General features: G+C 35.2%; 7 protein-coding genes across 7 annotated transcripts; 4 read left to right on the forward strand and 3 right to left on the reverse strand.

Moving 5' to 3' along the window:
* The first annotated feature begins 700 nt into the window (after positions 1–700).
* LOC122597171 lies at positions 701–1,291 on the forward strand. Its single transcript, XM_043769800.1, has one exon. The coding sequence runs from the start codon at positions 701–703 to the stop codon at positions 1,289–1,291; it is 591 nt and encodes a 196-aa protein (XP_043625735.1).
* Positions 1,292–3,028: 1,737 nt separating this feature from the next.
* Positions 3,029–3,583, forward strand: LOC122597172. Its single transcript, XM_043769801.1, has one exon. The coding sequence runs from the start codon at positions 3,029–3,031 to the stop codon at positions 3,581–3,583; it is 555 nt and encodes a 184-aa protein (XP_043625736.1).
* A 645-nt stretch (positions 3,584–4,228) lies between these two features.
* Positions 4,229–5,041, forward strand: LOC122598671. The gene has a single exon (XM_043771254.1). It carries the CDS (start codon positions 4,262–4,264, stop codon positions 4,910–4,912), a length of 651 nt encoding a protein of 216 aa, XP_043627189.1. The 5' UTR covers positions 4,229–4,261; the 3' UTR covers positions 4,913–5,041.
* A 4,619-nt stretch (positions 5,042–9,660) lies between these two features.
* On the reverse strand, positions 9,661–10,499 carry LOC122597173 (metacaspase-4-like). Its single transcript, XM_043769802.1, has 2 exons — positions 10,482–10,499; positions 9,661–10,429 (listed from the first exon to the last, which is right to left on the reverse strand). Exons 1-2 carry the CDS (start codon positions 10,497–10,499, stop codon positions 9,863–9,865), a joined length of 585 nt encoding a protein of 194 aa, XP_043625737.1. The 3' UTR covers positions 9,661–9,862.
* Positions 10,334–12,138, reverse strand: LOC122595957 (putative F-box protein At4g21240). The gene is made up of 2 exons (XM_043768445.1): positions 10,593–12,138; positions 10,334–10,454 (listed from the first exon to the last, which is right to left on the reverse strand). Exon 1 carries the CDS (start codon positions 11,789–11,791, stop codon positions 10,652–10,654), a length of 1,140 nt encoding a protein of 379 aa, XP_043624380.1. The 5' UTR covers positions 11,792–12,138; the 3' UTR covers positions 10,334–10,454; positions 10,593–10,651.
* Positions 12,139–14,569: 2,431 nt separating this feature from the next.
* Positions 14,570–16,895, forward strand: LOC122596199. Its single transcript, XM_043768734.1, has one exon. The coding sequence runs from the start codon at positions 14,637–14,639 to the stop codon at positions 16,668–16,670; it is 2,034 nt and encodes a 677-aa protein (XP_043624669.1). The 5' UTR covers positions 14,570–14,636; the 3' UTR covers positions 16,671–16,895.
* A 1,289-nt stretch (positions 16,896–18,184) lies between these two features.
* Positions 18,185–20,610, reverse strand: LOC122595593 (metacaspase-4-like). Its single transcript, XM_043767985.1, has 2 exons — positions 20,137–20,610; positions 18,185–19,350 (listed from the first exon to the last, which is right to left on the reverse strand). Exons 1-2 carry the CDS (start codon positions 20,480–20,482, stop codon positions 18,437–18,439), a joined length of 1,260 nt encoding a protein of 419 aa, XP_043623920.1. The 5' UTR covers positions 20,483–20,610; the 3' UTR covers positions 18,185–18,436.
* Between the last annotated feature and the right edge of the window lie 3,322 nt (positions 20,611–23,932).

Here is a 23,932-nt window from a genome sequence, read left to right on the forward strand (position 1 = left end):
TGTATTTCAAATAGTTATTCCAAGGTTTTTCAAGTTGCTACTTTTGGTCTCTCAAGTTCTAACATTTTTACCATACCTCGTCAGGGGCTCTGTCTCTTTTCGTAAGGGGCTAGCTCCCCTTGTAACCCACTCCCAGGGGCGCCACATATAAGCATACCATCAAACTTATATGATATTTATTATGATTTAATTAGTCAAGTTAATCCATCTACAAGAAAGTATCCAACACATGTTTACTTGTAATGCATGCTTCCTTTTTTTTTTTTTAATATTAAGTCTGTTTCTTACCTATTTATAGATCCTCAAAGTTTTGTGATCCTTACATGTGATAGTTTGCATTTTTCTCGATCTGAATACCAAAGTTTTTATCTGTATTCAATATGTTTTAACGTTGATAGTTTAAACTCTCCGTATATATACACACACGTAACTAAAATCAAGGGTCAATTATCTAGCAATCTCATAAAAATCAACTATGCAGCTAAGTATAAGGGTGGTTCTATTAAACTATAGGAAATGCTTTGTTGGCCATGTGAGAGTGGACTTTAAAATTTTGACCAGGCCCATTCTCATTTTCATTGCTCATTAAGGCCCTAAACTCTTTTCTTTAGCAAATATAATTCTATTTATATCCACTAATTTCATCTAATTGTACACAAATACTCAAACCCAAAAGTAAAGAACAAAAAACTGAAAAGCAATGGATGATGGGTACAAGCATTTTACCCATGATCACAACCTCACCATGAACCAAGCACATGAATCAGTCAAGATGTCCTGCTCCGCCTGCCACTCCTTGGTCATTGGGACCATGTACAATTGTTGGCAATGCAACTTCGTGTTGCACGAACAATGCTTTCATGCAACCCGGTCACTTCAACACCCGTTACACCCTTCTCATCCTCTCACCTTATTACCTCACCCAACTTATATTCAGAATATGTATTACTGCAGTCTTTGTGAACTTTCAGGAACAGGATTATCCTATGCATGTGCGGATTGTGAGTTTGATCTTCATATGCATTGCGCTCTGTCCGATTCTACAGATACGGATACTGAAAATCATGATCAAGAATTGGCGTCCCAAAGTCAACAGAATTCTTATGCAACACAAAATGTTTACCCTCCCAGTGTTCAAAATCATAATCAATATTCAAATATGCAGGAGGAAATAGCTAGTCTGGCAAGGGAGAAAGAACGCATCAGGATGGACGCACAAAGGCATGAGATTCTGAGGGAAAGGTATCGGTTAGAGGCTAAAATACGTCAAGACTGCATAGACCTGATATAGTTGCATACCCAATGGTTATGGAATAACCGGTTGTACCACAGTTATCAATTGTTACTATTCGTTTTCTTTGTTTAATTGTCTTTTCTTGGTTTCATTCGTGTGATGTTTTTATCTGCATTTGTTTCTTCAATTTCTTATCTGTACCATTTTGTTATCCATTCCAGTTTGTTGTGTAAGTAACTGACTTGCACACATCTACATTGTACTTACTTTATTCTCAATGTTTTCTCTATGTTCTTTTTTTGTACTTATAACTGGATTTCCATCAACAAAGTCTTGGTTGTTCAGAAACCAAATGAACAAAATGTGTAAAACCATGCTGTCAATTAAGTTATTACTGCACAATCCAAAGAAAAAAGGGACAGTTCCAATAATCCAATCTTTGAAGATTCCGCTAAAAGTTCAAAATCTAAAATTACAACTCAAGCAAAAGATAACCATAACTTACCTATTGGGATAGGATGCGTTTGGCATGTATTTCTGGTTTCTCATGATTTGCAGAAAGTGGTTAATAACAAGATTTAATATAATTCGCCCTTAACTTAATGTACGCAATGAATTCGACAAAGAAATGGAGTTCAAATTAGTTACACAGCAACAATCCGAGTGTTACCTAATGTGTTCACCCTACGCAGGTCGATCCATATATGTAATACTACAATAACAATGAATGTTCCTTGTTTTCTAGAACATGTTTTTAAAGATAAGCAAGGCTAAAATCAATTGACTGGGTCAACTAGTGCTTTCTAAATTGTATGTAACACTAATACTTAGTAGTACATCATTTCTGACATCCTAATTTTAGTAAGAATATAGTTGCATGCATTTCCACCACCCAGCACAGCATAATCATGCACCAGATGACCTAAGGCGTTGAATTCTTGTGTTCTGGTTGTAACTTTTCCTGCGTTAGGACTGTATTTGTTTGCTGGAAATGTAACTTTTTCCTTCATGAGCAATGCTACTGAGCCACTGCATCTCTTAAACACTGATCACACCCTCAGCATACCCTTTCTCTGGTTCTTTACCCAACTTACCCTTCCAATTCGCAATTCCTGTGAAATTATTGGAACTGTATTCTTTTACTAATTGTGAATTCGACCTGCATGTTCAAAGTGCTTATTCCATTTCCAGGACCATAAGTTTTCAGAAAACTCTTTTCACAATGATACTGTTACAGACACCAGTGACATGAAGAATGCACTTCCTGCAAATGTTTTTTATTGAAATTATGCAAGAGTTTTTTATTGGGACAACTGATTTGTTACAAATGTGTGATGCTTAAAATGGGAAAACCTTATGATAAAAACTGAGCTAACCCGATTAATGCACAACAAAACACTCACTGCCATTGACTCCTTCAGTTCAACAAACTATATTATCATATTGTCCTATTTGATTGCCCGGGCTCTGTAGTTTTTGGAACATGACTGGTCTCGAGCTCTCAAATCAATTCCCCTATGAAGAGTTGACTTTGGGCTAATTGTTCCCCATGAAGTCTTTAAACAAAGTTGTCTTAATTTTATTAATAATGAAGTCAACCAATGAATAACTAGTATTAGTTGCATTACTCTTGACCAAGCCATATCATTATCCAATTCCATATCCAGTAACCATTATACTTATATATATGTAACATTCGTCGCATAATTATAATAACTAAAAAAGAAGAAAAAAGGCCCGATGGAGTCTGGACACAAACATTTCAGCCACACACACAATCTAACACTGCACAAAATGCCAGAAGGTGTCCAAGTGTCATGTTGTGGCTGCAACTCTACAGCCACCAAGACGGTATACATTTGCAGCCAATGCAATTTCTACTTACATGAGCAGTGTTTTCATGCTACCCGGTCATGGAAACACCCATCACACCCTATGCACCCACTCAACTTGTTTCCTTATCCCACATACCCTTCAAATTCCTTCTACTGCAATTTATGCAAAATCATCGGAACTGGTTTCTCCTATTCTTGTTCAGATTGTGATTTTGATATCCATGTTCATTGTGCTTATTCCATTTCTAATGCTAATACCTTTCATCACCCGCATCCATCAGTGACTACTACTCACCCACACGATATTTCCTATCCAAACAATGAAATAGTATCACCACATTTTCATAGCCAAATTTCCTCCACAGTCCCTAATGTTGATTCTGCTTCTCCTTCTATTCCCATTGATTCAAGAACTAACATACAGAGGCATGAGGAAGTAATGCTTGAGGAAGCAATGGATAATGCTAGGATAAACGCTATGGTTCAGCAAGACATATTAGACCTGTGGTCATGATTATTGCTAACAAAATATTGCTGATTACATATCAGGGGAGCAGATAAGATGCCTTAAGCTATAATTAGTGTTGTGTCTTTGTCACTTGTCTTTCTGTCCAAGGCGGCATAGAATTAGACCTGAACTTGATGTTTCCTCAAAACCTTAATTTGTATGACTTTTATGTATCTGTGAAATTTTTTCCTGTGGAATAAAACTGTGTTTTGCGGTCCATTTGTTTTTATTCGATGTTCATCTGATTTTTCCTACTTATTAAAGTTTTGTGATTCCTATATGTAATGTTTGCATTTTTGCAATTTAAATACCAAATTTCTATCTGTTGTCAAAACGTTTTAACGTCGATACTTAAAACTCTGCGTATATATGTAGTCTAATTATCATAAAATTCGATTAACTAGCTATCATATAAAAGTCAATTATCCAGCTAAGTATAAGGGTCGTTCTATTAAACTATAGCAAATGGAAATAACATGTTAAGATAGAAAGAGTTGACAACCTAGCATTGATTGGTTGACTAAGTCAGAGTGGACTTTAAGATATTGACCATTCCCATTCTCATTTCCATTCCTCATTAAGGCCCTAAACAGTTTTCTTTAGCAAAGATAGTTCTATTTATATCCATTATTGTACACAAATACCCAAACCCAAAATTAAAATATATAGAAAAAAGAGACACAGATGGATATTGGGCACAAGCATTTTACCCATGGCCACAACCTCACCTTGAACCAAGCACATGAAGCAGCCAAAATGTCGTGCTCGGGCTGCAACTCATTGGTCATTGGGACCATGTACATTTGTTGGCAATGCAACTTCGTGTTACACGAACAATGCTTTCGTGCAACCCGGTCACTCAAACACCCGTCACACCCTTCTCATCCTCTCACCTTGTTTCCTTACCCAACTTATCCCTCCAATTCATTTTACTGCAATTCTTGTAAACTATCTGGAACCGGATTATCCTATTCATGTTCGGATTGTGAGTTTGATCTTCATGTCTATTGTGCTCAGTCTAGTTCTAACAATACGAATACCAATAATCCTGCAACACTCACTCAAGTAAACAACTATTATCATGGTCAAGAAGCGATGTCCCAAAGTCAACAATATTCTTATGTAACACAAAATGTTTACCCTCCCAGTGCTCAAAATCATAACCCAATTACCAATCCTCAACATTCTTCCATGAATTCAAATATGCAGGAGGAAGAAATTAGTCTGGCTAGGGAGAAAGAACGCATCAGGATGGACGCACAAAGGCATGAGATTGTGTTGGAAAGGTATCGGTTAGAGGCTAAAATTCGTCAAGATTGCATAGACCTGATTTAGTGGCATACAAAAACTGGTGGTACAACAATTATCAATTATTACTATTTATTTTCTTTATTTGATTGTCATTTCTTGGTTTCATTCTGTGTGATGTTTCTATATGCCTTGTTTTTCGATTCTTTATTTCATTATTTGTATCATTTTGTTATCCATTCCAGTTCATTGTGTAAGTACGTGATTTGCACACATCTACATTGTGTTTAATATATTGTCGGTGTTTTCTCTTCAACTATAACTAGCTTTTAATCAAAAAAGCATATATAAATAAAGTCTTGGTTGTTCAGAAAACTTGAACACAACGTGTAAACCCCTGCTGTCAATCAAGTTATTACTGCACAGAGCCAAGGAAAAACAGACAATTCTAATTTTTAGAGATTGCTTTAAAAGATCAAAATCTAAAAATGACAAATCAAGCAAAAGATAACCATAACATACCTTTTGAGATAGAATGTGATTGGCATGTATTTCTTGTTTCTCATGATTTACAGATAGTAGTTAACACAAAGATTTATGAGTAATATATTTCACACTTTACTTAATGTACGTTCCATCATTTTATAATGGGGTTTGCTAAATACAGCCTTTAGGGCTGTGTTTAAGGTGCATAAATTGTTTGTACATTTACCATGAAAATCATGAGACGGGCTTTTAATATGGAAGGTACAAGTTTTTTTTACGCACGTTTAGGGCTGTATTTAATATTTCCCTTTTATAATCAATGACATTGACAAAGAAATGGAGTTCAAATTAGTTACTCAACATCATTCTGAGTGTTGCCTAATGGGTCCATCCTACGCAGGTCCGTCTATGTATGTAATACTACAATATATAATAATGAATGCTACTTAAGTAATTCACACCTTTCAACAGAAAAAAAAAAAAAAAAAAAAAAAAAAACTGACTTGTTTCTATAAGGTGTTTTTGAGTATAAGCAGGGGTAAATTCTATTTATTGGGCAAACTAGTGCGTGTTTTCATTAATTTTAATACTAACCCTAATACTTAGTAGAACACACTTTTTGACATCCTACTTATAGTAGGAATTTAATTACACAAAGCTTGAATTCACCGCAATCCCAAAAACGTCACGTAACAATAGATGGCAATGTGAATCACAGTATGTAGTAGTGTAAAATGTGAATCATGAAGCAGTAAAAATAGATGGCAATGTCTCAATTAGCAGCTTATGCAGTAAAGAGACCATAGAGGATCGCATGTGCAGTTCACCCAACAACAATGTTTGTAATTAGTATAAAATCGTAAAGCATATTAGTATAGTTAATTTATGCGAAATAATCTATCAGCAAACTGCCCAGATGGTTAGGTTCAAGAGCGAGCATAATGGACAGAATTAAATTTTGCCATATGCTTTATTGTTCCCTATTTTTGTTAATCTTTTGACTTTCATTAGTCGTTGGACACCAAAGAAAAAAGGATAGATTACAAAGTCAACTTCTGGAAATGAAGAATCTCTAAGAGGAAATAGTTGGCAATCTAACCAAGTCCAATGCTAGATACTTGCACAACTTCTTCTATTTGTTTATCTTCATAAACTTTCTTAATTTCCCATTGAACCAAAAGAAAACTAATTCGGGGAAGAAAAAAGGGATGGATCAAGGTGATTACAAGCATTTCAGCCACTTACACAACTTAATCATACACCAGATGCCTGAAGGCATTGAAGTCTCATGTTCTAGTTGCAACTTACCAGCGTCGGAACCGTATTTGTTTGCTGGATATGCAACTTTTTCCTTCACGAGCAATGCTACCGAGCACTAGATCTCTTAAACACCCATCACACCCTCAGCATCACCTTTCTTTGGTGCCTTACCCAACTTACCCTTCCAATTGCTTTTACGGCAATTCCTGTGAAATCATTGGAACTGGCTTTTCCTATTCTTGTTCTGATTGTGAATTCGACCTTCATGTTCAATGTGCTTATTCCATTTCTAGGGCCACAAGCCCACAAGTTTTCAGAAAACTCATCTCTCTAAGAACTAGTCCAAGATTAATGGACAAAATTCTAACATGGTTCACAATGTTCCCTTTGTTTCTGTACCTGATCAGTCTTCCAATTCCGTTCACTGCTTCCCAGAATCCTTACATGCCTCCAAGTTCGCTTCCTGATCAATATCATCCCACGGGCCATGATGTACCATATGTGTCTGCTCCACCAAGTCGTCAGAATTCAATTCCTGCAGTTCATGATCCAACCATTTATCAAAATCCGATTGCTAGTGCCCAATATCCGTCCATGGTTCAAACTGGTCATTCTGTTTCGAATCCTAATCATCCACTGAATCCTATTCCACGCGCCTAAGATTCAGGTTCTCATGTTGGACCTTCTGTCCCTGATCATAGTCTTCCAATTCCGTTCACCACTGCTCAGAATCCTCAAATGCCTCCAAGTTCGCCTCCTGATCAATATCATCCCACGGGCCATGATCTAGCATATGTTTCAGCTCCACCTAGTTGTCAGAATTCAATTCCGACTGCTGATGATCAACAACTTATCATATCCGATTGCTAATGCACAATATCCATCTATGGTTCACACTGGTCATTCAGTTTCTAATCCTAATAATCCTCCGAATCCTATTCTACTTGCCCAAACTTCAGTTTCTCATGTCAGACCTCTTACCATTCCCACTTATTCTGAAAATACAGTTCCTGGTCCCCCTATATCCTTGCATAGATCATACTGCACCTTCTGTTTCCGTCCCCACCAATCCACCTAATCCGGTTACTAGCACCCAAGATCCATCAATGCCTCAACATAATCTTTCTGTTTCCATTCCAAATATTTCTCAGAGTTCCAGTTCTAATGCCTAGTATTCTACAATGGGTCACACTGGACCTTCTGTTTCTATTACTACTATTCAACATCCAATTACTAGACCCCAACATCCTTCGATGCCTCAAGATGAATCAAAAGATAAAAAGATTATGCATAACAGCCACCCTTAAATATTATCTGTAGTTGATTTACAAGAAAGCAAAGAAAATGAAATTACTTGTTCAGCATGTGAAGACACCCTAGTTGGTAAGGGCTATTTATTTGTCGAACCAAAATGTGACTTCATCTTCATGAATCATGCTTTAACATGAAGAAAGAGATCCGCCACAAGTCACAACCCGAACACCCTCTGACTCTACTCCCAGTAGCGCCTTACAACAATGAAAATGGCGAATTTACTTGTAATGCATCTTTTAGTGACTGTACAGGTTATACCTATCACTGTTCTATCTGTACATTTGATTACATCCAATGTGTAACCTTACCTGAAACAATGAAACAAAATGATCATGAGCACGAGCACGAGCTTAAATTATTCTACTCGTTCCCAATGAAAGGAGAAAGAGATAAGTTTACCTGTCATGTTTAGAGAAGTCCCAAAGGAACGATGGGTGTACTATTGTGAACCATGTGATTATGGTACACATTTTGGTTGTGTTGATTGTGAAGAATGTGAAGGGGACAGTGTGACCGATGCACAAGCCCAGCTCCAACGCGTTATGGATACACAAGTCCAGCTCCAGAGGCTTCAGCTTCATATGCAAATGGCTTCACAGCAAGCGCAGTTTGAGGCTAGCATGGGTGCAAGCCTGCCAAACTTGGTATAATTACATTGCTAGATAGAAAACTGGTGTGTAGAAGGACATTATATTATGGACATGAGAATTAGGCCTTTAGTGTAGTGGTATATGAGCTGACTCGTCAATTAAAAGTTTATGAGCTCAAATCCCATCGGGGACACATATATTAGTAATGTGTGGAATTTATATATATTCGCCTTTTGAAAAAATAATAAAAATTTAATTAATAAAATTTCATATACAAAAACAAAACCCGACTTCTAACTTGTAAGTGAATTTTAATATATGTTTGATTTACAAAACTGGCAAACCAATAACATATGTTAACCATTTGATTTCAGAAATGTTTGCTTTTAAAGCCTATAAAACACAATGTCTGTTAAATTTTCATCTCAAACGAGTGTCTTATAAAAGAAAGTCACAACTAAAGGAGAAGGGAGAAAACGCACAAGTCTTTACCTGTGAAGCTCCATAACTTAGCACATGAACGATGCAACAACATAATTGTCATCAGAATATTAACTGGGTGTAGAGTTGACACTGTATCTCTAGAAACTTCCATCACTGCAAAAGATTGTTTTGAACTGATAAAATCCCCCACAAGCTTCATCCAGATTTCATAAGGGATTGCGTAATTGCGTTAGCCATGGTTTCATGAGTTTGGCACCGACTGATCAAAATGCTATTTCAAAGAACTTCCTTTTCCTTGGCCTGCATATACCTCTTCCTTGCTCTCCCTATTTCCATTCACGATTTTGTATAATCGGTGTCCTATCCAGCTTTTGCTTTAAGAAGTACTGAGCCAAAATTCTCTGCCTGTCTTTGCTATAGTATATTTTCACCAAATAGTTTGGGTTTCCATTACTTGGTAGGATGTCTAGTTGAATACTTGAATTAGATGCATATCATGTATTTCATCTAAATAAGAATAAAATAGGTTCCAGCTAGCAAATCGGTTATGATTGTTTCAGCAGTTTTGGCAAAATTAAAATTTAAGAAACTTTCAGAACTCGGTTTTGAATTTAGCCTAGATATTTAACTGAAACAGACCACGCTAAATTTTGACTCGTTATCATCAAATATGTAAGGGAATGAATAGAAGTTAGCCCACTACGCGGTTATGTTAATTTATACAAAGCCAGGCAAACGAAAGACATCAAAAGGTTCAAATATTGAATTCGAAAAGGGAAATAGTTACAATGAAGTACTAAGCTTTAGTTTGGAGACTTCTGAGCCAGCCCCTTTGGTTTCAAACTCTGTTTGTATTAAAAATAAAACAGAAACATACAGGTACAAGAAGAACTCAAACCACAAATTAGAGCTTGAAAGTATACCAAACGCTTGCTTATGAAGCTCACAATATTATAGCTAAGTACAGACCCGGGTGTTGAGTGAACACCTGTTTCTTTAACAACCTCCTAGCCTCAGTCACGAGTTTGTGATTGCTGACATTCCCATCGGATTCTTCAATAATTGTTTGAATTGCACTGCTAAGTGCCCCATATGCTTGATCTAGCTTGCCACCTGGTGTAGCATCAGCTGAAGTCTCATGGGTCTGGCACCCACTGATCAAGATGCCATTTTCAGGTAGATCACGTTTGTTTGATCCGGCATATGCATCTTCTTTCCTTCCAATATTTGTTTCCATTGCGGGTTTTGCATAGTCTGAGTTCTTTTCCAGCTTTTGTTTGAGAAATTCCTGAGCCAGACCCCCACCATTCCCTAGAAAACTGCCGCTACTGGATTTATTGTTTCCTTGGAACTTGTTCAAGAAGAACTTCATGAACTTCTTCACCTTTGGACTCGAATCTTCACCAAACATATCAAACAATGTTGGCGTCACGGACCCAACACCTATATCCTCTTTGCCGGTTTGTTGTTTTAGTATGTCAATGTAACTGGTTATAAGTAGGTTGCATATCTAAAGCTGCAAATAAGTAAGGTTTCTGCAAAACAAAATAAATTGAATGCACATAAGCAAGCTTTACCATAGAGATTTATCAAAGAACATTCTCAATCACAACAATAAAGACAACGAACAAAAGCAACATTATCATAATCTAAGATGAAAGTGAGATCTATACCTCAATTACAGGCTCAAACCCTCCCTCATGAGGTAGCAGACCTCTTCAGCACGAAGGAATCAATCAGAGTCGGCATGAATATGACAATCTGCTTGATCAAGCAGTAGTAGAGTTTCCACATAAGGGCTTACAAAGAAAGAAAAGGGTTTTCCATTAATCCCAAGCTTACTGATGTGTTCTGAGCACGGTTCATAAACTTCAAGTGTTCCTTCACCATGATACTGTGCTTCCATTATAGATTCCCCACTGTTTCTAAAACCTAGAACGTCCTTCGTTGTTGGATTTGGTGCTTTAATGGCGTATCGCTTTGAGAACGATTTCGTTACAATATCTTCCATAACCCAAACGACATTAATTTCCATGTTTACGCTCATGAATTCAACCACAACAATTGAGTCTCGCATCTTAGAAAACTTTAAGAAATTGGCGTGTGATAAGGTATCTGGGAGTTGTATGACATCAAACTCATGAGTAGTCATATCAAATGATACAATCAAATTGACATTCTGAGGTTTTGCAACCTTATCAACAAACCTCCATTCACGAGCATTCAAATAAATAAACTTATCTATAACTACCTGAGAGCCTACCCCAGCGGATGGCAGATTAATATTTCTACGGGACAGATTGCTCGACATGAGGCTCCTCCAAGTCCCTGAGGTCAATGTAAAAACTTGAGCGTTCCATGGTAGGCTAATGCTGACAACAGTAGGGTCAAAAGTGACGGGGCAAACCCCAAAACCAGCCAAAACTCTTGTAGCAGAAGCAGTAGTAGAGGGCGGCAAAACAACCTGAACGGATTTTTTGATTAAAGGGTTCCAAAGAATAGCAACGCTTGTTGATGGATCGTGATAATGAGAACCATATAAGCACACCAAGCCAAGAGAGCAGTCAACTACTTTAAGATCCATAAGTACTTTACTCAGACCCTGAGACTTGGGAGTAAAGTCTTGTCGGTAGAAAGAGTCGTCGTCGTCAAAAAGCGTAACATAAATGTCAACGTCTGATGGGTTTTTGCACCAAGCAAGTAGACGGGGTGGCTGGTGGTGAATGTTGCGACGGTGATGAGCGATAATAAAGTCGGAACTTCCGATGTAAGAATTCCAGGGTTTTGAAACAAGTCTGAATTTTAGGGCGGACTTGGCAGGAAGCCTTTTGATGATTTCAGTTTGGATTTCAAAGGGAATGTATTCTGACATATTTTTCTTTCCAACAAGAATATCTATATCATCTATATCTATTAGTTTAAAATTAGGGCTTTTTGGATTAATTAATTACTGCAGTATTACAAATTTGAAAGGAATTACAAATTTGAATATTTGGGGGGAAATAGAGCAAAATGCTTAGGATTAAAAACGCCACAACCTTGGAAAACCTAGGGCTTTTTAGGATTAATTAATTAGTAGTTAGATCTAAATATAAAGAACAATATGCGAAAACAGAAACAAACCTTGAAAATCCGGAATATTTTTTGGACCCGAAAGTATTACTTGATTTACTTCCAATTAGGGCTTTTTACGAGTGTAAGATCTGATAACAAGCCAAAAAAGAGTGAATGGATGTGCTTGAATGCTTGCGTGGTTTATTATGAGAAGGGACCATAACTTTTGATAATTTTACTATACTGTATAACTATTAAAACACATTGTACAAGTCAGTAATACATACTTATGGTATTAATACTTGTGGTACGATTAATAATTGTTTAAGGTTGTTTAGTTTAGAAAATTTTACTTTAATAAGTTGTACATTGTATATTTGAAATGTGTAATTTAATTTGGTGAGAAAAAATAATTGATAATACAGGAAGTCTTTTGAATTTTTTCTTTTAAATAAAATTTATTTTTCCATTAATATTAGATAAGAGGGGGATGTCTTGATGGAAATTGTAATAGTAATTAGTACATTTCTCCGTTGATGCGGGTCATGCTTTTCACACGATAAAGTATTGAAAGTAAACATGATAAAGTCATCAACAAACATAACTTTGTAATCGTTATACACATAAAATAGGTAATCAGTTTTTTCAAGGAAGATACACACAATTTCAACAAACACACCAGATATCGACGTAAGTATATAATATAATGTCCTAAAGTGATACAATAAGAACACATCTCAAAGTGACTATTAAAAAAATAAAAGAGTTGAAAATGTGAAAAAGGGCAGAAAAAAAAATCGTGCCAAAAAACAAAAAGTAAAAAGATACTCTAACACACTGTTAGAGTAATCTTGGTCTTTGGATGAAAATCAAAGGTCATGATTCAAAGATAATCATCGAATCTTGGTCATTGATTTTCAATCAAGGGTTAAGATTTTTTTGACTTGACTCAAGTTGGGGAAATAACTTGCCCAAATAATAATAATATTTGTCATTCAAACAAAAAATGATATACTCGTATGAATATGTGACCAATTAAAAAAAAAATATATTTCTAACATAATATTTAAAGCTCTATTCTTTTATTAAATTAACAATGAATAGATGAAAGTAATATATTGATTTGTGATCAATTCAAATAACATATACAATTCCTTTTATATATATATATATATATATATAAATTCTAGGTAAAATAAAACAAGATAAACTTTGATCTTGAATCAACTATAATGATCACAATACTCAATAACATAGATAAAGAACATAACTAGGTAGAAGAGAATCATATGGAGAGAATATGGAGAGAGTAGTAATATGTGATATTAAGTAATTGTAGTGTACAATATAATGAGGGTTATAACCCTTATATTAGGTAAACTAGTTTTTACTTAATATATATTTGTATATAATATATAACAATATATTAGATATTATACTGTATTATTTGGTCACAAATTATTACTATGCTACAAGAATTTAGTAATAATCAGAGTTTTATAATGATCCGTTTTAACCCAAATCCATTTGATACATATTTCTAAAGGAAAAAGATTCCCTCAAATTACCCAACTTAACTAGTCCAGTTGGGTAATTCTTAACCCCTTGATTTTAAATCAAGGGTCAAGATCGTTCTAACTTGACTCATCAAGTTATTTATAACTTGAGAGAATCACTTCCCATTTCTAAATGACCCTTGGCCATAACCCGTTTTGATTCGATCACCCAATCTAACCCACCCGCTCAAATTGCAACCTATAAGTATATTGTATGTATTCGGCCATTTGTTCCAAGTTCGATGACACAAAGGTAATTGGGCTGACTTGAGAATGACCCGTCGACCAAACACGACATGTAAATAAACATAAATTATGTTATTTGTTTCATAGGAAGATTAAAACAACTTGGTTAGTTTTATAGATAACAAGAAATTGGATACATGCGCCTTTAAACTTTAAAGGCATAAAAAGTGATTTTTAGCTACTTATATGGATTAGGAAATGTGCAATTTGATGAGGTCAACAACTACAACAACAAGAAGACCCAATATAGGGTACATTTGATGAGGTAAAAGTGTAAAATATTGTTATTACTTTTGAAAGGCATGTGGAAGCTCATCGAGTATGTCAACATTTTACATTCAGTTATAACAATTTCTCTGTATATCACAGTAGATAGCAATGTGAATCATATGTAATAGTGTAAAATGTGAATCATGAAGCAGTAAAAATAGATGGCAATATCTCAATTACCAGCTTATAATGTAAAGAGGCCATAGAGGATGGCATGTGCAGTTCGCCAACAAGCAATGTTCGTAATTAGTATAAAATTAAAATCATAATTTAAGGGAAATTATCTATTAGCAAGCTTCCCCAGATGGTTAGGCATAAGAGAGAGCAAAATGGACAGAATAATTTTGCCATGCTTTATTGTACCCTATTTTTGTTGATCAGTTGACTTTCATTAGTCGTTGGACACCAAAGAAAAAAGGATAGATTACAAAGTCAACTTCTGGAAACGAATAATCTTTAGGAGGAAGTAGTTGGCAATCTGACCAAGTCCAATGCTAGCTACTTGCACAACTTGATCTATTTGTTTATCTTCATAAACTTTCTTAATTTCCCATTGAACCAAAAAACTCATTTTGGGAAAAGAAAGGAGAGATGGATCAAGGTGATTACAAGCATTTCAGCCACTCACATAGCTTAATCATGCACCAGATGCCCGAAGGCATTGAAGTCTCGTGTTCTGGTTGCAACTCTTCCTGCGTTGGAACTGTATTTGTTTGCTGGCAATGTAACTTTTTCCTTCACGAGCAATGCTACCGAGCCACTAGATCTCTTAAACACCCATCACACCCTCAGCATCCCCTTTCTTTGGTTCCTTACCCAACTTACCCTTCCAATTCCTTCTACTGCAATTCCTGTGAAATCATTGGAACCGGGTTTTCCTATTCTTGTTCTGATTGTGAATTTGACCTTCATGTTCAATGCGCTTATTCCATTTCAAGAGCAACAAGTTTTAAGAAAACTCATCTATTCCAAGAACTAGTGCCACAAAGTTGGATTAATGGACAAAATTCTAACATGGTTCACAATGTTCCCTTTGTTTCTGTCCCTGATCATAGTCTTCCAATTCCGTTCACCACTTCCCAGAATCCTTACATGCCTCCAAGTTCGTTTCCTGATCAATATCATCCCACGGGCCCTGATGTAACATATGTTTCTGCTCCACCGAGTCGTCAGAATTCAATTCCCTCTGTTCATGATCCAACCACTTATCATAATTCGATTGCTAGTGCCCAATATCCGTCCATGGTTCAAACGGGTCATTCTGTTTCTAATCCTAATTATCCTCCAAATCCTATTCCACACACCCAAGATTCAGTTTCTCATGTTGGACCTTCTGTCCCTGATCATAGTCTTCCAATTCCGTTCACCACTACTCAGAATCTTTACATGCCTCCAAGTTCGCTTCCTAATCAATATCACCCCACAGGCCCTGATGTAGCATATGTTTCTGCTCCACCTAGTCGTCAGAATTCAATTCCTACTTCTCATGATCCAACCACTTATCATAATCCGATTGCTACTGCACAATATCCGTCCATGGTACAAACTGGTCATTCTGTTTCTAATCCTAGTAATCCTCCAAATCCTATTCCACAAGCCCAAGACTCAGTTTCTCATGATAGACCTTCTGTTACCATTCCCACTTCTCCTGAAAATACAGTTCCTGTCCCCCTATATCCTTCCATAGATCATACTGCATCTTCTGTTTCCGTCCCCACTAATCCACCTAATCCGATTACTAGCACCCAAGATCCATCAACGCCTCAACACAAACCTTCTGTTTCCATTCCAAATATTTCTCAGAGTTCCATTTCTAATGTCCAGTATTCTACAATGGGTCACAATGGACCTTCTGTTTCTATTCCAACTATTCAGCCCGATCCAATTACTAGACCCCAAGATCCTTCGATGCCTCAAAATGGATCGAAAAATAAAGTGTTTATGCATTTCAGCCACCCTCACAAATTATCTGTAGTTGATTTACAAGAAAGCGAAGAAAATGAGATTACTTGTTCAGCATGTGAAGACACCCTAGTTGGTAAGGGCTATTCATGTGTCGAACCAAAATGCGACTTTCATCTTCATGAATCATGTTTTAACTTAAAGAAAGAAATCCGCCACAAGTCACACCCCGAACACCCTCTGACTCTACTCCCAGTAGCGCCTTACAACAATACAAATGGCGAATTTACTTGTAATGCATGTTTTAGTGACGGTACAGGTTATACCTATCACTGTTCTATCTGTACATTTGATCTACACATCCAATGTGTAAACTTACCTGAAACAATGAAACGAAATGATCATGAACACGAGCTTAAGTTATTCTACTCGTGCCCAATGAAAGGAGAAAGGGAAAATTTTACCTGTCATGTTTGCCACGAGGAAGTCCCAAAGGAACGATGGGTGTACTATTGTGAACCGTGTGATTATGGTACACATTTGGGTTGTGTTGATTGCGAAGAATGTGAAGGGGACAGTACTGTGACCGATGCACAAGCCCATCTCCAAAGTGTTATGGATACACAAGTCCAGCTCCAGAGGCTTCAGCTTCAAATGCAAATGGCTTCACAGCAAGCGCAGTTTATGGCTAGCATGGGTGCAAGCCTGGCAAACTTGGTATAGTTACAGTGCTATATAGAAAATTGGTGGTTCACTCGTGTGTGGAGTCTTTCAGCTATAAGTATGCTCTTAGTTTGATTTTTCTGTTCCATGTTAAGTTGTTAACTATCTATGTTTTATTGGCAAACTTGATCTCTAGGTTTTGTCAATTGTATTCTTCTTTGCTTGTGTGACAGTGGATTCACTATTACATACTCATTCAAAAAGTTTACTTAATATTTTTTATAACGTTGGGGCATTCGGAGACGCAATTCAGATTTCAGAATGACAATATTATTTGAACATGAGAACCAGAGGGCCTTTAGTGTAGCGGTATTTGAGCTGACTCGTCAACTAAGAATTTATGAGCTCAAATCCCACAGGGGGAAACATATGAATTTGTGTGGTGTGTGTATATCTTTTGAAAAAACTTATAAAAATTTAAAACAAACTCTCAGATACAAAAACAAAACCCAACTTGTAACTTGTAAGCAAATTTTAATATTTTTATTGTTTACAAATTACATATATGTTAACCATTTGATTTCAGAAATGTTTGTTTTTAAAGCCTATAAAACACAATGTTTATGTTAAACTTTCATCTCAAAAGAGTTGTCTTATATATGAGAAAGAAATTTACACAAGGTTACAGGCATACAGCACCAAAGGAGAAAGAAGAAAGGCACATTTCTTTACCTGTGAAGCTCCATAACTTAGCACATGAATGGCACATCAACGTGATTGTCATCAAAATATTGACTCAGGTGTCGAGTTCACTTTATTTTAAAAATTTCCATCACTAGCGTATGATTAGTAACCACAACCTGCATTTCTTCAAAAGATTGTTTTGAACTGATAAAAGCCCCCACAAGCTTCATCCAGAGTTTCATAAGGGATTGCGTTAGCCACGGTTTCATGAGTTTGGCACCCACTGATCAAAATGCTATTTTACAGAACTTCCTTTTCCTAGAGCCTGCATATACATCATCTTCCTTGCTCCCTTATTTCCATTAAGGATTTTGTATAATCAGTGTCCTTTCCAGCTTTTGCTTCAAGAAGTACTGAGCCAAAATTCCAACCATCATAAAACTCAACATGCGTATCTAAACACCTTCTCTGCCTGTTTTTGCTATAGTATATTTTCACCAAATAGTTTGGGTTTCCATTACTTGGTCGGATGGCCCAGTTCATTTAGTTGATGTATTTCATCTAAGAATAAAATAGGTTCCGACTAGCAAATCGGTTTCAGCAAAATTAGAATTTAAAACTTTTTCATAACACAGTTGTAAATTTGACCTAGATGTTTAACTCAAACGGGCCAAGCTGAATTTTGACCCGTTATCGTCAAATATGCAAGGAATTTAATAGAAGTTAATCAACTACGTGGTTATCTTAAATTATACAGAGCCGGGCAAACAAAATAAAAAGGCGTCAAAAGGTTCACATATTTGAATTTAAAATGAAAATAGTGACAATGAAGTGAGTACTAAGCTTTAGTTTGGAGACTCCTGGAGTCCTGGATTTCAAACATGCTTTCATTTTGCCATCAAACAGAAATCACAACTCTGTTTATATTAAGTGTTTTAGAAATTACAACTCTGTTTATATTAAGTATAAAACAAAAACATACAGGTACAAGAACAACTCAGATCCACAAATTTCAGTCCAGATATAATATCCAAAACCATCACTCGAGTAAAAAAAAGAAAGAAAAAGAAAGTATACCAAACGCTTCCTTATGAAGCTCACAATATCATAGCTTGTATCAAGTAACACAATCACTTACTATCTTAGCACACAAACGAGGCCTCAACATGGTTGTCGTCACAGTACAGACCCGGGTGTTGAGTGAACCCCTGTTTCTTTAGCAACCTCCTAGCCTCAGTCACGAGCATGTGATTACTAACATTCCCATCTGATTCTTCAATAATTGTTTGAATTGCATTGCTAAGTGCCCCATATGCTTGATCAGGCTTGCCACCTGGCGTAGCATCAGCTGAAGTCTCATGGGTCTGGCACCCACTGATCAAAATGCCATTTTCAGGTAGATCACGTTTGTTTGATCCGGCATATGCATCTTCTTTCCTACCAACGTTTGTATCCATTGCGGGTTTTGCATAGTCTGAGTCGTTTTCCAGCTTTTGTTTGAGGAATTCCTGAGCCAAACCACCCACCATTCCAAGAAAACCGCCACTACCACCACCACCGGATTCGTTGTTCCCTTGGAACTTATTCAAGAGGACCTTCATGAACTTCTTCACCTTTGGGCTCGAATCTTCACCAAACATATCAAACAATGTCGGCCTCACAGATCCAACATCTATATCCTCTTTGCCAGTTTGTTGTTTTAGTATGTCAATGAGGGTAGAAAGAGGTAAAGATTTGTTCTTGACATGAAGATCGCCTTCATAGGTTTCTTCTGGCTCTTCTTCTTCATCTTCATCACGATTCCTATGGCGCAACCCTGAAGGGAGGCGAATGCCACGGGATTCCAATGCACTCTCAGCAGTTTTATGCAAGAAACTTCTAAATCCAAAACCAGATCCAGATCCACTTTCTTGTTGTTCATCAGTATCGTTTTTGTAGCTCTCACCAATTTGTTCTTTAGCTTCGTCGATTAACCCACCACTGTGGCATGAATCTGACACAATGGTGATTCTGCAACCATGAGGCACTTGATCAACAAGCTCCCTGAAGTCATCATCTGTATTCACCCACATGAGTACAACACGCCCATAGCAATCAATTTAATATAACAAAAACCTTACAGACCACATAACATGTCATATTCTGATTAAATTCTGTTACACAACTTATATGCACTTGTATCCAGCTATCTATGAACAGAGATCAACATTTGCACATAATCCTTCTTGCAAACATAAAACAAAATTTTCTTACATTAACACTCAAAATAATGGTAACTGTCAATGACATAGTTATATACTTGTAACAATACATCAAACACAACATGCTATCCAATTATAATCAAAGGAATTAAGATATATCATTTCTCCATTAAACTATCATCTATCTTAACCTTCATTTTGTTATCCCTTAAAATTCCCACTTCAAGCTTAACCGGCTTCCTATACCGATTAGATTATAATTCCATATTTCTATTCAAACCATATACAAGATGGTCGGTCTATTAGATAACATCTTGACATTTTTACAAGTGGTCTCAGGTTCAAATCTAGATATAAAAATAAAAAAAAATCCGCCTTCCTCGGACCCGTTTCCATATTTTTCTATTCAGATCCAAATTCTAAACTATACGTTACTTAGTAATTACACACACACACACACTATCCTAGATTCAAGCAAAATCCTATGGATCCAAAAATGAGACCCCAGTCTATAACAACTTTATATGTTACAACTTAAAGTCAAACAGTCAGATCAGATCAACCTATAATAATATACACACACACACACACACACATATATATATATAGGTAAAAAAAATATTTAAAAAAAACGAACGTACCGTTAATGAGATTAAAATCACAAGGAACAATACACTCATCATAACCAGTATCATCATCATCACCAGTTTCAGCAGGAAGTCTAGTCCCGTGACCACTATAATGTACGAACAAATAATCACCTGCTTCAGCTGACCCCACCAGATCAGCCAACGCTTTTCTTATGTTTTTCCCAGTTGGCTTCACGTACGACTCGTCTGAATCAATCAGAACATTTATGTCTTCCTCTGAAAACCCGAACCTCTCAATCAGACATTGATGCATACGTTTCACATCGTTAATGCATCCTCGTAGTTCTGCTTTTGTTCCTGCGTAGTTGCACCCGATCAACACTGCTTTCTTTCCCATTTTTTTTTTCTTCTTCTTCTACTTTAGTTGGTTTAAAGATTGATCTTATTTTTTTGTTTATTACAATGTGTATGTTTTAGATGATAGATTGATAAAATGAATGTATTATTGTGTGTCTTGAGATCCTTTTGACTTCTTTTTTATGTTATTTTATATTAGCACATTATCTTGTCTTTATTTTATTTTCTTTTTTAACACAGAGAGAGAAATACTTTCCAAATATTAATCCATCCTATTTATTTTCTTTATTTTATTTTCTTTTTTAACACACAGAGAGAAATGTAACATGCGAATGTATAAGAATGTCCTTCTTTTATTTTAATTAAAATGCATTCCTATTTAAACTATTTTCATAATTTCACTTCAATTAAATATCCACTTATATTGTTTTGGGATTAGTTTCCTCGAATGTAAGAAACTTTGAACGAATGTTTATAGTAGGAAATAACTAAAGTTGTGTGTATTGTATGTAAACAACTTTGAAATAATGTTTATTGTATGTAAGAATTTCGTTTCAACCAATTAAAATATGACAAGTGGCACCTATATATGGTTGTCACGTATGTTTTCTTATATACAATAAACATTTTTTCAAGTTGCTTACATACAATACACATAACTTTAGTTTTTTCCTACTATAGACATTTGGTCAAAGATAGTTACATTCCAGGAAACTAATCCCTATTGTTAATACATGTATTTTTTGTTACTGTTGGTTGATATTGAAGTTACGGTGTCATCGTGGTATCTCGCTTAATTAATTGTTCACGGATACTGTTTTTGGTAATCACGACATCGAACACATTATCAATGGTATCCGCTGCAACGCGTGGGTACCATGCTAATTAAAGTTGAAAATAAATGGACAAAAAGGTGGATCGAGAATTTTTTTTTTACTTCAAAATTTTATTACCTGTACTCATTTATAGCCTTCATTGGTTTTTCCATTGATATTTTATATTTTATAAATTTTTATTTTTATATATAATATAAAAAACATGTTATTTTTCATTTTTCTTTTACGAACATTTTGACATATTTTTTTATTAAAAACAGAGCTATTTCAAAAAGTATATATTTTTTAATACTACTAATTTTGTATATTCCTTTTGTTGTTTTTATATATGTAAGATTATACTAGAAATTATTAATTTATTTGAAGTAAAATAATTATTTTTAATGATACAGATAGTTATAAATTATAATAATATAATAAATAAATGGTTTAGATTGGATTGTGAATGTGAGTGAAAATTTGAGTTAGTTTGGATTGTATAGGTAGAGGATAGAGATATTAGTTTTTAATTAAAAGTTGGGTTGAGTTGGTTGATAGTATAAGGGATTGTGAAACAAAATCATGATAATATATAGAAATTTTATGTATTCACAATAAATATTTTTGAAATTTTATTAATCCACTTTTGAAATCTGTATAACTAAAGGGTGTTTTGCTTAGCTTATTTTCAAGCTTATCGACTTAATAAGTTGGTTTATTTTTATTTGCTTTATGATAGGACTTGCCGTTGTCATATACACGCTTATTAGCTCAAATATAACAAGCTTAACAAGTCTCGCCGAGTGACTTTCTTACAACATTCTTCATCAGTTATGTCATATTAAACACTTTTTTGCTTATAATAGACAACTAACACATCACTACTCACTTATTTCATCACTTTAATTCGAACTCACACAACTATCATTAAATCAAATTTAAACATGTAACTCAAACCCACACCCTCATCACAATCTCACCGCTCTCACCACTTAATCGAACATACGGAATTGTTGCCTCAATCAATGAGGTTGTGCCAATGTCATTGGTCTACCGATGATCAACTATACGGGTGGTAAAGATAAACCAGATATAGATAACCCAATTAGCCAAATATAAGCTGAGCCATACACCCCTCATAGTCGTAGTGAAACCGAAGTTTAATTTCAAAGCTCAAACAAAATGTATCAACCGATCGTCACTTCGTCAGTCATGGATGATAACTATTAATTAATGTAAGAGAAAGGGATCACTATAACTAATGTAAAGTAGTCATATTTTTAAATACTAAACAACTTGATCAAAGGCTTGGTAATTTGATATTGATAGTTAGAGTTAGAGGGTGTTTGGGAATGCGTTTTGAAGTGATTATCTGATTATTACGTTTGTAAAACGTAAATAATCTAAAAAAGTGTTTGTGTGAAAAAGTGATTATATGCTATGAAAACACATGCTTTTTCAATTGAAAACGCAGAATCTATTTTGAAAAAGCATAATCTGTTTAGTAATCACAATAACAAACACCCCTTTAGAAAAATAGAAAACAAACAAAGGGTTAAACGTTAATTAACTTCTTGATAACACTATTATCTTGCCTTTTAAACAAAAATGAATGGAGACTTTCCAAATCCAGTAATTGAATATTCAATATCATACTTTTTTCCAAAAGGTAAATTTAACATTAAATTAATAGAGATTGATTGATGGAGGAGTAGGAGGACCATATCCCATATCTTTTAATATCTTCAACATTGTTATTCAATCATATATCAGTATTAATTATAATAAAATTATTATGATATAGACAATAGACGGGATTATTAAAATTTTCTTTCTTTTAGTAAACATTTTTCTTATTAAAGGTTTTTTTTTTAACGTTCGTGTCACGGGACGTCTAGCCATTACATTCATATGGGCACGCAGTCACTAGCGACCAATCCACGAAGTCAAGGACCACAGGGGAGAGAAAACCCACCAATTTAACCGCTACAGAAGTCACGACATTAAATTGGAGGTAAAATATCGTCTGCTCAGACTCGAACCCTGATGTGCCAAGATCCAAGCATCATTGTCGGACTTCGTAATGTCAATGGGGTTTTTAACCCATTGGCATTAAAGGGTGTTTGTTAACCCGCAAAAAGGTTTTATTAACTAGTGCCGAGTTGAAAAGTATATTTAGTATCTATTAACTTAAGTTAATGTTGCCTAGTTTATTACACATACTAGTCCTAATAACCGTTAAATGTACCGTATCTATATAGTTTGTATCATAAAATTTTTTGAATATGTCACATGCATGTATGAAATAAATTATGGTTTAAGTTAAACAATGATCGAAGTTAAATTATAATAAACAGTATTGATAAATATAATATATATTTAGTTAGAGTGTTGGATTTACCTTAATTTTTTATAATCACATCAAAATTGGAACTTATAAGCATAATGAATGACGGCAAATACCCTTGTGATTTCGGATCGTAAACTCAAAATTTTGAAGTATTCATGTTAATAATTTACTATAAGTAATAGGAGTTAAAGAATTGAGGGAGAAAAGACAATTTTATTAATGAGAAAATGATCAATCAAATAAAGTTATAATATGTTTTATATTGATAAGCCAAGAATTAAAGTTTAATTAAAAGCCTAATAAGGAAATTGTATCTATATACAAT

This window comes from Erigeron canadensis, chromosome 4 (assembly GCF_010389155.1).
Source record: "Erigeron canadensis isolate Cc75 chromosome 4, C_canadensis_v1, whole genome shotgun sequence".
NCBI classification, from domain to species: Eukaryota; Viridiplantae; Streptophyta; class Magnoliopsida; order Asterales; family Asteraceae; genus Erigeron; species Erigeron canadensis.